Genomic DNA, 13,624 nt, shown 5'->3' on the forward strand with positions numbered 1-13,624 from the left:
AGGATTTTGTTATTGGTATAAATAGAAACACAGTGTTTTTGGGAAGTCCTTGCTCTATGCAGCATCAGGCATTCACCTTCTAGTAACCTTCTCATGTATACAGGTCTCATACTCAGCTAAAAGGCTTTCAGATATGCACAGGGCTATCTTGTAACAGGCCAAACCTTGCAGTGTGACAAAATGATAAAGGACTTCTCTCCAGGCATTCCAGTGCTCATCTCAGTTTTCACAGAACCACAGAATGGTAGGAGGTTGGAAGGGACCTTGAAAGATCTTCCAGTCCAGAGCAGAGCCTGGCTCTGCCCTCCTGAAACTGCCCTGCGCATCTTGACAAACACAAATGAGGTCACCCTCAGGCCTCTCTGCTCCAAGCTGAAGAGCCCCAGCTCCCTCAGCCTGTCCTCAGCAGGCAGATGTTCCACTGCCTTCAGCATCTTTGTGGCTCATAATCAACTTTTTGTTTCCTTCTGTGCATCCAAAGCCCAGTCTTTGAAAACTGGTCACTGTTTGCTTTTCAGGAGCAAGGTCCAGACTTGAAGAGCCCTCACAGGACTAAGCAACACCACCACCACTCAGCATACAGCAGGCATCAAGCAGGTAGAGCTGTGGCTAAAATCACTTAATTTTATTGTCAGTGCAGGCCACCAAGAGTGACCTCTCTGCTGTCTACAACTACATGAAGGGAGGCTGTAGGCAGGTGGGGTTGGTCTCTTCTCCCAGGCAAGCAGCAACAGAACAAGGGGACACAGTCTCAAGTTGTGCCGGGGGAGGTCTAGGCTGGATGTTAGGAGGAAGTGCTTGCCACAGAGAGTGTTGGCATTGGAATGGGCTGCCCAGGGAGGTGGTGGAGGCACCGTCCCTGGAGGTGTTCAAGAAAAGACAAGATGAGGCACTTAGTGCCATGGTCTGGTTGACTGGATAGGGCTGGGTGCTAGGTTGGACTGGATGATCTTGGAGGTCTCTTCCAACCTGATTGATTCTATGATCTACCAAAACTCTTCAGCTGTAGAGGCAGCTATCAACTCAACACATCTGCAGGAGTTCTGCCAGGCAGCTCCAAAACGGCATTCTCCTGAAAACCAGACAGCTTTTGACAGCTTTGCTCCACATACTAAAAGCTGTGGGTATCTGAAAAGAAAACTTGTACTCTGGAGAAAAATAAAGGTGTTTCTTTTCAGTGCACAGAGGGGGTTTGTGTGTATATATAAATTAAAAAGTTCTCAATCATTTTCTGTAAAAGTTGATCTGTGCAGAGGAGAATTAGAAGTTGAAATTATCACATTCATGCAGCACACTGAGATCCTGGTTAAAGACAACTGAGTAGAGACCTAAATCTCAGGGACTCAGGTCTCAGTGCTCCATATTATACTGTTCTAATCAAGTCTCTGTCCCTTTGTGCACCTGTTTAAGTATTTCCTTTACTACCAAGGCAATCACATAATAACAAAGCTTCTCACACAATATGTGGATTCCATAACATCTTGGTAAGAACTTAGCTTCAAATCTGTTATGCATCTCTAATTGCTCCCTTCTAATAAGCACAAAATTATGCAACTCATCTTTTCTGTGAGCCCCATTTGAGCAAAACAATTCATTGAAAATTCAATTAGAAGTCAACAGGAACTATTCAAAAGGTACTTTAGGAGTTTATTGAATACCACTTACTCATATACTCAGAGGACAGTTACTTGTGGCCTCATTTTCTTTACACTCACAGTTGTTAAAGTTAGTCTAAAAGAAGGTTTAACTTGGAAGGTGATGAAGGTTTAACTCAGAAGATGAAGACATAAAATAAAACAGTAATTCCAGGTGGTCTGAGTGCTAAATGTTCACTTGCTTAGTGGGACCCAAGAGGATAACCATCCAGCTCAACAGGAAGCAGAGCAGCTCGCAGCAGCAGGGAGTATTAAGATGCAGTTTTAACAGGCCCTTGTAAGCCTTGCCAGGGATGGAGAGGCAAGAGCAAGAGAGGCATAGCAAAGGAGTGAGCTATCATCATTTCCAGTAAGCCCAGCACTTCAGATTGAAGCAGAGAGCTAGCCTGGCAAAGGGTAATTATCTAGGGGCTGGTCTGCAACAGCAAGCACTGCACAGTGTCCACAGCAGATCCAAATGGAGCCACTTCCCAGCAGTGGTCAACAGCCTTACCTTTTACATCCTACTGCCCTCAGCATGCCTAATGACTACACAGGGGTGAGGACTACTTCAGTCCCTGGGCACAAGCAGCACAACAAGGTTGGCTGAACTCAACATGCAGCCAAAGTCTTCAGACTGGTCTGGCATCATCCGCATGGACAACTGGAAGCAGGTGACTGAGCTGCATCCTGTGCCCTGTGCAATGTCTGAGTGTCAGCCAGGCACCTGACAAAGCCACAGTGCTCACAAGCAAACTACACACCACTAGGGAAAATGCTCAACACCATGCTCTGCCCTCCACAGCTCAGCCTTACAGACACAGGCAGGGTGTTTCATGGCCATGCAGGCTGTGCTCAGGAAAAGGATGAAACACCACCTGCAGGTGCCTGGCTCTCCTGTCCTAAGACAGAACCCATGCAACCTATGCTTTACAGGGAGGGTGGTAAGACACTGAACAGGTTGCCCAGCAAGGTCATGGATACCCCCTCCCTGGAAGTGCTCAAGGACAGGCTGGATGAGGCCTTGAGCAACCTAGGCAAAGTGGAAGGTGTCCCTGCCCCTGGCAGAGGGGATGGAACTGGATGGTCTTTAAGGTCCCTTTCAACCTAAGTTGTTCTATGAATGAATAAATGACCCATTCTCAATGAACATCTTCTTACAGCTGACAGAAGATGCTGACTACACTGAGGGTCAACCTGCTGCAATAAAAACTAAAGAAAATGAATAACCAGGAAGTAGTAAGTAGCTGTTCTAAGTTCTCACTGTTGCCAAATAAACTGCAGCTAGAGAGAATAGGCTAAGCCTACTGTTGGGTATTATGGCATCACAGAATACATCCAGTTGGAAGAGACCTCAAAGATCCAATCCAACCCAACCCTCAACTCAGCACTGATGGATCAACACTAAACCATCTCCCTAAGTGCCACGTCCACAGGCTGCTTAAACACCCCCAGGGACAGTGACTCCAGCACTGCCCTGGGCAGACCATTCCAGTGTTTGAGAACTCTCTTTGTGAAGAAATATTCCCTAACATCCAGCCTGAATCTGGTGCATCTTGAAACCATTTCCTCTGGTTTCCACCAAGAAGAAGAGGCTGCCCCCTCCTCACTCCAACCTTCCTTCAGGGAGCTGTAGAGAGTAATTGGGTCTGCCCTCAGCCTCCTCTTCTGCAGACTGAACAACCCCAGCTCCCTTGTAGGCCATGTCCTCTAAGCCCTTCTCCAGCCTGACTGCCCTTCTCTGGACACACTCCAGCCCCTGAACACAGACTTCAGATGCAGCCTCACCAGTGCTGTGCTCAGGGTCAGTGATCACCTCCCTGTCCTCTGCTGGCCACCGCGGTAGGGTCTATACCTTACCATGGGGTTGTGGTGTCACACTTAGGAAAATGAATTTGCCAATATTCAATCAACAGGACAGTAAGTCTTGGACTAATTGTTTTGTGCTGAAACATCTGACAGACTTCTAGTGACAAAACCCAGGAATGCAAGGAAAGAGAAGCTCTTACACAAAAGTCACTTTGGAAAACTGAATCTTCTTCCATTCTCTTTCTGTTCACCACTGAAGTCCTGGTTTTGATTTGGAGATAACTGTTGTTGGATTTATCAAGGATGGTTCACAATGGCAATCTATATTAGGCACCTTAAGGATGATGTTTTCATCATCATACTCCTAACCCCAAGAAGGATGGTCAGCAGGAAAAGCAGAGAGATCCTTTAGAAATGCTTCTCAGAGCACAAATATGAGTCCAGATGATCCCAGAGGGAGATCTGGTAGCATCATGTGACATTAGGAGCAGGTCCCACTAGGGAAGTCTGAACACAACAGAACAGCCACAGCTCCTAGACAGCCACGGAGCTAGGGAAGAGGCATTTCTGCACAAGGTCTGATGAGTTTTGTATACTAAGAAGTAGCAGATAATGGAAATCCCACCACATCATTTAATGAAGAAGATGGTGACTCAAGATGATAGCTAAGTCAGTCCATTTTATGGGCTTTGGGATAATTGTTCTTCATTCCATTGTATTTTTCTTTCTGTTTAACCAGAGCTTCACCCTCTACCAGAATTTGGTTTTGCAGAAAACCATCAGCAGGTCACAGGTAGTCCATTTTTCATGGTCATTACCAGATCAAAACATACCACAGCTGCTTGGAACTGGGGACCTTTACCAAGAACTGCTACACTCCCATTTGTTACACCACTTGCTCATCCATTGAGCTAAAGGAAAAAAGCAAAGCAGGCAGCAAATGGTGAGACAGCATTCACCTCCTTCATCATCCTCACTTCTAGACCAAAAGTTTCCTTACTCATGTTTTATTAATTAAAGGGTGAGGCAGATATTAAACCAGTTTCCACACAGATGTATAGAGGAAGGGGTTTACATGGCATTTAGTTTAAATGAGGTCACCCCTCAGGCTCCTCTGCTCCAAGCTAAAGAGCCCCACATCCCTCAGCCTTTCTTCAGCAGGGAGATGTTCCACTGCCTTTAGCATCTCTGTGCTGGACTCTCTCAAGCAGTTCTCTGAGGTCCTTCTTGAACTGAGGGGCCCAGAACTTGGCACAATACTCCAGATGTGAGGTACAAATTCAGCAGGGAGTGCTATGACACCAAACTGAGGAAGCTAACAAAAAGGTGAAGGCAGTCAAATTATTCTACAATAGTTAAGCTGTAACAAAGGCTTGGACCTTTGACACTTGTAGTAGTTTCACTCAAGTTTGACACCTTAATTTCAGTAGAAATATAAAAAATGGAAGATTCATGAATAAGAGTCCTTAATATTACAGCAAGGTCTGAAACAAAATTGTAATTGCTTTTATTTTCTTAAGCACATAACTCTCCCCCCTTCTCTATGATTTTAGTTTTCTGGCTTTTGTTTGTTTTACAAGGAGCTCCAAAGGCTCCATAATCAACAGGAAGGAGAAGCTTTACATAGTTGAGGTGCAAATTACTTCCCTGGGCAACCTGTTGCAGTTCTCCAACCCCCTTGTGATGAAGAACTTGTTCCTAACATCCAAAACTAAATCTGTTCTTCTCTCATTTCAAACCATTGTCTCTCATCCTGTCCCTGCAAGCCTTTGCAAACAGTCCCTCTGCAGCCTTCTTGTAGCCCCCTTCTGGTGCTGGTAAGGCTGCTCTTAGGTCTGCCCGGAGCCTTCTCCAGGCTGAACAACCCCAGCTCCTGAGCCTGTTCTCGTAACAGAGATGTTCCAGTCCCCCGATCATTTTTGTGGCTCTCCTCTGGACCCACTCCATCAGGTCCATGTCCTTCCTGTGCTGAGGGCTTGTGCCTGTCTTTGAGAATCATGGTCATATCCCAGAAGCAGGATACAAGCTCAGTCCCTGTCCTGATGCCATATTTCACACCAGTGATGCCATATATGGACTGTTCTTCCTCCTAGAGATTTAGACAAGGCACGCCAAACAGCAGCTGCATGGATGGAACTTATCTACTCCACCATTTCTGTCAGGCAGCAGCTACTTCCACCTTCCCAGCTGCTTTTTGCTTTTGGTGACTGCTCCTGCCACAGAACAGCTGTGTTGTTTGCAAGCACAGAAGGGCAGTGTTGCACTCCCCTGTGTCCCTCAGTTCAGCAAAAAGCTGATTGCTGGCCAGTGTTTGCATGGACTGATGAGTCAGACAGCTCAACCACATTTTGCTCACTCAGAAGGGGCATTGAATTTTGCTTCTTCTCTTTCCTCAGACAAGTTTTCTGGAATTACAGAAAATTATTTATCTTTGACTCTTTAAACTTCCACATCAGACATGGTCACCTTTGCAAGATGCAGTTACCTTCACTGTACACATGTGAATAGACACAGAACAGTTTCGCCAACATCAGTTACACATCACACACAGCCTGGGTCTCTCCTACTGCCAGATTTTTTTGGAAGCTATTTTCCTTGCAAACATCAGGACTGGAGACATCAGAAGAAACTCACAAAGACCACAGGCTACAGGTTCAGTCTACCTCAACCCTACAGAGCTGGGGTATCCAGCACCTCCAGACACCCAGGGCACTGCTGAACATGAGTAAGTCAGACATTATGGAACACTGCACAGAGTTTTCCTGTATGTTTTTACCTTGTTCTTTCAATCTGATTATTTTCCCAAGACATGGGAAAATTGCTAAGTATTGGTAAAAACACACCAAAAAAATTACTTAGTCTGAGGCAGTTCCCTCCTACTCTGCTTGTTCCCCATGCCCAAGGAAATCCCTCTGAAATGCCATCACCATATTTTGACTGTTGTTCTCTCAGATAAAGCAAACTCCAAACCACTAAAAAGTGGAAAACTCAATGTGTACAATTAAAACCACACAGGCACTGCTTCTCCTCCAAGAAAGGCAGCTCAGGGAAATTTCACCATAAGAAGCAGCAGCATAGAAAATATTTAACTTTCAAATCCTCTCTCACTCAGTACTCACAGCACAGATAGACCTAAGGAAAGGGAATGGATTATAAAGCGACGTTGGCTGCACTTTTAACACCAAACATGGACGAGATCACCTGGGTTACAGAAGCACATTCGGATTTTATCGGCACGATCTCCACAAGGCTGTTTAACCCAAATCTCCACAACCTCCTGGAACAGTACCCACTTTATGCCTGCATTATCCATATTTAGAAAGAAGATTTTATTATAAAGCATATGTTTCAAAAGCAAAACACAGTGGTTGGTGTTTTTTAACCAGTATCCTACACAGATAGTTGAATTATTTCAAGAAGAGCCACGGATTTTGCCTTTTCTTTTCTGTTTGTTTAATTGTATCTATATAACTTGTAGCTGGTAATCTACAAACAGAGACGTTGTCAACATTAGGATAGGACACATGCCCCTGAAACACTAAGGCTTTGGAGCTAAAATGGGTAGCACAGGAAATTGTTGTGGAAACCTGACAACAGTTTTCTTGCTTCAGCACTCTGACTAGAATTTCAGCTACTCATGACAGAAGGTTAAGGAAGAGAAAGAACACTGATCAGGATTTCTGAAAGTTAACTCGGATAAACATCTTGCAGCTGAAATTGCACTGTGGACTGGGCTGGTATTTTCTCTTCTTGTCCTACAGTGCTAAACTAAAGCAAACAAACCAAGATTTCTCATTTACATGGTGATAGGACCATCTGCTCCCCAGGCAATAACCCAAAATAAAGCAGCCCTCCAGGCGCTGCATGCACCGGCCAGCACCGCACGCGTGCAATGCGCACGCTGACAATTCACCCACTGCCAGGCTGCCTTATGTAAGGGGCCCTGCTGTCTTCGCCTTTTCTTTTTTCTTGCTGGCTATGCAGCTCTTCAGTGCTCCCAAAGGCTGTTTTATTTGCCAGACTATCTCTAACCAGACAATCTTGCAAGAAAAGCACAAGTCTTTAAGGCTAACGTTACAATCCAAGCAGAAGAGCTCAGCACGCAAAGGATCTTCAACGCTTCAACTCATTTTGAGCGATGCTTACATTCATTTCTGCACTTTTTCTGCTACAAGCAAATGAAGAACTTCATTCTGCATTCCAATGAACACCTCAAATCCCCTGGACAGTCAATGAACATCTGGAGTCCAAATGAATACAGAATTAATCCCTAAGGCTGGACTGCTAAACACATCAAGAACCCTCTCTGCTACAAAAGTTGCTCTGGAAATCTTACAGCAGGTCAACCGAATCCAGGCTGCTCTTTGCTGTTGATTTTTCTCATGCATACTTCATTTTCCCTTTAATTTCCCTTAACCAGCTCTAACCCAGAGTACAGCATTAATACAGCTATAAGTGTAAATATCTAACCTAGCTTGATAAAACTTACAACAAGTCCATTCATGCTCAGCAGCATGGCATTCCTAGGACATTCTTCTAACGAGATTCTTAGCACCCTTCACTCTCCCAAGAGTCTTCAGAGGAGCTGATGGTACTCAGCTCCTGGGCCTTTTACACCTTTCCTTCCATTAGAGAAAGAAAAAACCACAAACAACCCAAAAAGTGGAGAAAAAAAAATAAAAAGGAAAGAAACAAAGAAAGTCAACAACACACAAAAGCTCTCCACACATACACACACCCCCCAACCAGAGGGAAGAAAAAGGAAAAGTACAAGGTGCCAGTCTGGAATGAAATGGATTTTGGAACAGACAGTCATATTTGGCACTGTCAGCAAAAGCTTGTGGGTGGCCCTGTGTCCCTCCGAGCCTTAATGCCCCTTGTACATTGGTCATGTAGAAACGTCCCCTGGAAAGTTCAGCTGTGCTGCTTCCAACGTTATGTTCACCATGCTGCCGAAAGGACTCAATGGAGAGATTCACTTCCCCCACCCCAGTTCCACAAAGCACTATACATTAAGGACGTATTCCATTTGGCCTTCAGGTAGCATTTTTATGGTCCATGCAGATCCACAATTATTTTCCCTTTAAAAAGAATCAACAGTAAACAGAACTCTCTGTCGGAGAGTCTGGACATTAAAAACGGTTGGATCTCCCAAGCTGCCTCCTACAGTCCTCAGGCAGAAGACCGGATTAAAGGGTCCTCACATGGTTCTAGCTGCATTCTCAGTACACCACTTTTGTGAAGAAACCAGAGCTGTAGGAATTCCTCTGGCATAGCATGGAATCCAGAATCAGGCAAGACATTGTCATAGTAATGATGGCTAATAAACTTTCCATGCAGGTCCACAGAGAACGGCCAGAAGCCGTAAATAGTTACTTCTTCACACAGACCCAGGGCGGCACTGACCAGGAAAAGTCCCGTGGAAAGCCGCTTGGCATGGATACCTTTGCTCTTCCAGAACTTGCCAATGTCACGTAGGAAATTGGGGTTGGCAAAAAGGACAGCCTGCTTGGCACCGAAGTCCTTCAGGGTGTAATAGACACGTAGGGAGGGTCCCGTCCCCGTCTTCATCGAGAAGGCTGGCATGTAGATGTAGCTGTGGTTATACACCTTCACGCTCTCCACAAACGCTTTCCGGGACCACAGCAGATTCTGGAACCTGTAAAACAACCATCAACAACATTGGTCACACATGGGTTCTCCTAGGTGTTTCAAAACCCAGGCAGAGGTTTCTCTTCACACATGCATTTACAATCACCCGCACACCTTTCTCAGAGACAGAGAGTCCAGACACTGGGGTGCCCAGTGACAGGAACAATGGGTACAAGCTAGAGCATGAGAGGTTCCACCTCAACACAAGCAGACACTTTCCACCATGAGGGTGACAGAGCACTGGAACAGGCTGCCCAGAGAGGTCGTGGAGCCTTCTTCTCTAGAGACATTCCAAACCCACCTGGATGTATTCCTGTGTGACCTGCCCTGCTGCTCCAGCAGGGGGTTGGACTTGATGATCTCTGGAGGTCCTTTCCAACTCCTAACATTCTGTGATTCTGTCTGCCTCTCCTGTGAAAATGTAAATCTGAACAGACAGTTGAAAACTGCCTGGTACCTTGCTGACTCCAAAGCCCAACATGTTTCTGAGTTCATCTTTTCAAAAATCCCTGGATGAACACTGACAGTTTTCCTGAAAAGCAATTATTTTTAGTGACACTTTTTTTTTCTGTCCAAAACACAACTGGGAATCTCAGGCACAGATCTTTAAAAGATGTTATAAAGTCTGTGTGGTCCTTTCTTAAAGGCATACAACGACAGCACCACCAAAAATTCAAGTGACATGCTGAGTGAGCAATACCGAGAGACATTTTAACAGAAACTTTAGATTTGCAAAACTTGTGAGAATTGGTGTTGTTATCCTGCATAGCCACAGAGGTTATGCTACCAGAGAAGATATTTCTCATTCTGAAACTGGGAGAAATCTCAAGGAACATACAGACAAGTGAAACAAAAGCACAAAATCACAGAGTGTTAGGTGCTGGAAGAGATCTCCAAAGATCATCCAGTCCAACCCTCCTGCCAGAGCAGGATCATCTAGAGCAGGTCACAGAGGAACACATTCCATGGGTTTGGAATGTCTCCAGAGGAGCCTCCACAACATCTCTGGGCAGCTTGCTCCACAGCTCTGGCACCCTCACAGTCAACATTTTGTTCCTTATGTTCCCGTGGAACCTCCTCTGCTCCAGCTTGCACCCATTGCCCCCTTAGACATCCCTGAGCAGAGCCTGGCTCTGTCCTCCTGACACTGCCCTGCACATCTTGAGAAACATGACTGAAAAGACCAGGCAGAGTAACTGAACAGCCTTAGGTCATACTGATAAGGAGGCAAAGCTGCAGAAAAGGGGCCTCGGGAGGCTGGCAGAGAGGCTGCTATCCGTAGCTGAGCTGTGTGATGACGGTGAGCTGCTCAGCCCTGGGATCCAGCAATGTTGTGGCTAAGCTGCTGCAAAGGGGGACTAAGGGGGGTAGTTGGTCAGGTCTGCCTCTATGCCTGTGGGCAGCCCATTTCTGCCTATGTAAGCCTACCAAAAGTACAGGGCCCTCTACCAAACTCCACTATACAGGTATCAGGCTTACCTTCAACAAACAGATTGACCATTATGCATCACATTGGTGTACGCCTGGCGTCTCTCCCTCTCCCAGGAGGCCTAGAAGAGAGGCCAACTCAACAGGTCACCTCTCAGACTCCTCTGCTCCAAGCTAAAGAGCCCCAGCTCCTTCAGCCTGTCCTCAGCAGGGACCTGTTCCACTCCCTCCAACACCCTTGTGGTTCTGTGATGGACTTTTTCAAGCAATTCCTTGAGGTCCTTCTTCAACTGAGAGGCCCAGAACTGGACACAGTATTCCAGCTGGATGCTGAGAGGAAGGCAGAGACAGGTCCTCTGTCCTGGAAGACAGTTTCACCACATCCTTTCCCATTTAGGGCTAACCATTTAGGATTAACCAATTTCAGCTCAGCTGGCAAATAGATGCAGCTCTTCCAAACCTGCATTTTTCATCAAATCTGCCATTCACCAAAAAACACCACACAGCACTACGAGAAATGGATTAATCACAGTATCACAGTATCACCAAGGTTGGAAGAGACCTCACAGATCATCAAGTCCAACCCTTTACCACAGTGCCCAAGGCTAGACCATGGCACCAAGTGCCACATCCAACCTTGCCTTGAACAGCCCCAGGGACGACGACTCCACCACCTCCCCAGGCAGCCCATTCCAGTGCCCAATGACTCTCTCAGTGAAGAACTTTCTCCTCACCTCGAGCCGAAATTTCCCCTGGTGCAGCCTGAGGCTGTGTCCAATAATGTTCAGTACAGTCACAGAGGGCCAGGGACTGCCTCTGAACATTCACTTGCTCTCATTGCCACACTGTGTTTTCATCTCTGAATCTCCCCAGTTGCCTTAAAGTAATGAGAAGGGAACAGCACTGCCATGGGAAGGACTCCACACAGACAGGATCACAGGATGTTAGAGGTTGGAAGGCACCCAAGGAGATCATCGAGTCCAACCCCCCTGCCAGAGCAGGACAATCCTATCTAACACAGATCACAGAGGAGCACATCCAGACAGGCCTTCAAAGTCTCCAGAGAAGGAGACTCCACAACCTCCCTGGGGAGCCTGTTCCAATGCTCTGTGACCCTTACAGTAAAGAAGTTCCTCCTTGTGTTGAGGCAGAACCTCTTGTGCTGCAACTTACACCCATTGCTCCTTGTGCTATCCCAGGGAGCAAGTGAGAAGAGCCTGTCCCCCCTCTCCTGCCCAGGACAGCATTCATCATGCAAACTGTCCTTCAGGAACATCATCACCTCCTGGAAACTTCATTCAGACGATCTGGATCTCCGTGTCGGTAGGCATCATGCCCAGCTCCGCAGATGGATATTACACAGGTGGCCAGAAGCCCGTGTAGAAGCACAGACATGCTGATTATGTCTCCCCTTCTGCCCTATAATGGCCAAAAAGCTGCTGCTCGCCTTGTGCTCCTCGTGACAGGAGATATTAAGAGGCAAATGAAATTTGCTGTTTCCTCTTTGTAAAAGTAAGAGCCCTCTCCTGCTGTCTGACGTTTCCCAGGCTGCTTAGGGACTGAAAAACCTGGGGGGAAATGCCTTGTGTCAGCAAGTTTCTAGAAATGGTACTGGAAGCTCAAACTTGTCTTTGACTCCCAAACTGGAGAGGCAGTACTGCAGGCAACCCCATTCCAGTGGAGTCCTTGACAGTACTGTAATGCCTTTGTTCCAGCAGAGAGAAGAGACCATTCCATGTCTGACAGAGAACACGAGGGCTATTCCTCTGCAGCTCTGTAGTGCATGGGTGAGCCTGACAATCACAGAATTAACCAGGCTGGAAAAGACCTCTGAGATCATCAAGTCTAACCTATCACCTAACCCTTCTAATTAACTAAACCATGGCACTAAGTGCCTCAGCCAGCTTCCTTTCAAACACCTCCAGGGATGGTGATTCCACCACCTTCCTGAACAGCCCATTCCAATGGTCAATTACTCTTTCTGTGAAGAACTTCTCCCTAACATCCAGCCTAAACCTGCCCTGGTGCAGCTTGAGACAGTATGGGTTTTTTCCTGCTTATCCTGGCATGGACCACCAGCCTAGTGCAAGCCTCACATCTAGATGAGTGCAAACACCTTTCACAGAATCACAGGATGTTAGGAGTTGGAAGGGTCATCCTGACCCTGTTAGGGATAAAAGATCAACCAGTCCAATCAGTTTCAACCACTGGTTGAAAGATCAACTGTCCAATCCTGCCAGAGCAGGATCACCTAGCAGTCACACAGGAATGCATCCAGGCAGTTCTGGAATGCCTCCAGAGAAGGAGACTCCACAACCTCTCTGGGCAGCCTGTTCCAGTGTTCTGTCACCCATTCTTTCTTTCCCCATTCTCAGTCTTGGCCAGCCTTTTTTTCACATGAGGAACTCTTGGTTCCTAATTAGTGCTCACCTCTGACATGCTTTGAACATTTGGTACTTTCAGGGGTGTAGCCCAGATGCTGTGTGGCACCTCTCCACTCATCTGGCTTCAAAAGAAATGCACTGAATGATTCAGCAAATCATTGCTGAATTGCAAATATGCATCTCAGGCAACATTATCTCCCCAGCTCAACTCTGAGCTTAATGCCATTCTCTAGCTGATGGGATAGGGATGTGTGATAGGTTGGACTGGATGAGCTTGGAGGTCACTGCCAACCTGCTTGATTCTATGATTCTATTGTAACAGTCTCCACTGTGAGTCAGTTGTGCAGATACAAGGCATATGAGGGCTTCTAACACTGAACAAAGAGGCTGGTTCTACAAATAACTGGAGGTGGGGGAAAAGCATAAACATCCCTTGCTTATAAATGCACAATACTTATAAGTGGGTCTGTGTAAAATATGGAGAGAACAAGGTGCTGATGGCTTTTGATTTCAGGGCATCACCTCTGCCTAAGGGGACACAGGAAAATTAGCCTCAAATGCATTCATGTGATGTCTTGAATCCTGCCTCTCTTAGTGGATTAAGTGGACTAATTTCAGCATTGTCTTCTGACCTTCTGCAGTCAAGCTCATAGAAATGCAGGGCAGGTTGTCAGCATGTCAATAAAACCGGCTCTGGAATCTCCTGAGCCCTGAGCA

At 46.3% G+C, this 13,624-nt stretch overlaps 1 protein-coding gene across 1 annotated transcript in view; it reads right to left on the reverse strand.

The window, feature by feature from the left end:
* Nucleotides 1–4,121: 4,121 nt before the first annotated feature.
* ST8SIA1 (ST8 alpha-N-acetyl-neuraminide alpha-2,8-sialyltransferase 1) overlaps nucleotides 4,122–13,624 on the reverse strand; it is a 146,931-nt gene continuing 137,428 nt past the window's right edge. The window contains exon 5 of the mRNA XM_064155939.1: nucleotides 4,122–9,102. Coding sequence (XP_064012009.1) covers nucleotides 8,616–9,102 — 487 coding nt within the window. The 3' untranslated portion in view covers nucleotides 4,122–8,615. The remainder of the gene's footprint in view (nucleotides 9,103–13,624) is intronic.

The sequence above is a fragment of the Pogoniulus pusillus genome, chromosome 15, assembly GCF_015220805.1.
Source record: "Pogoniulus pusillus isolate bPogPus1 chromosome 15, bPogPus1.pri, whole genome shotgun sequence".
Taxonomy (NCBI): domain Eukaryota; kingdom Metazoa; phylum Chordata; class Aves; order Piciformes; family Lybiidae; genus Pogoniulus; species Pogoniulus pusillus.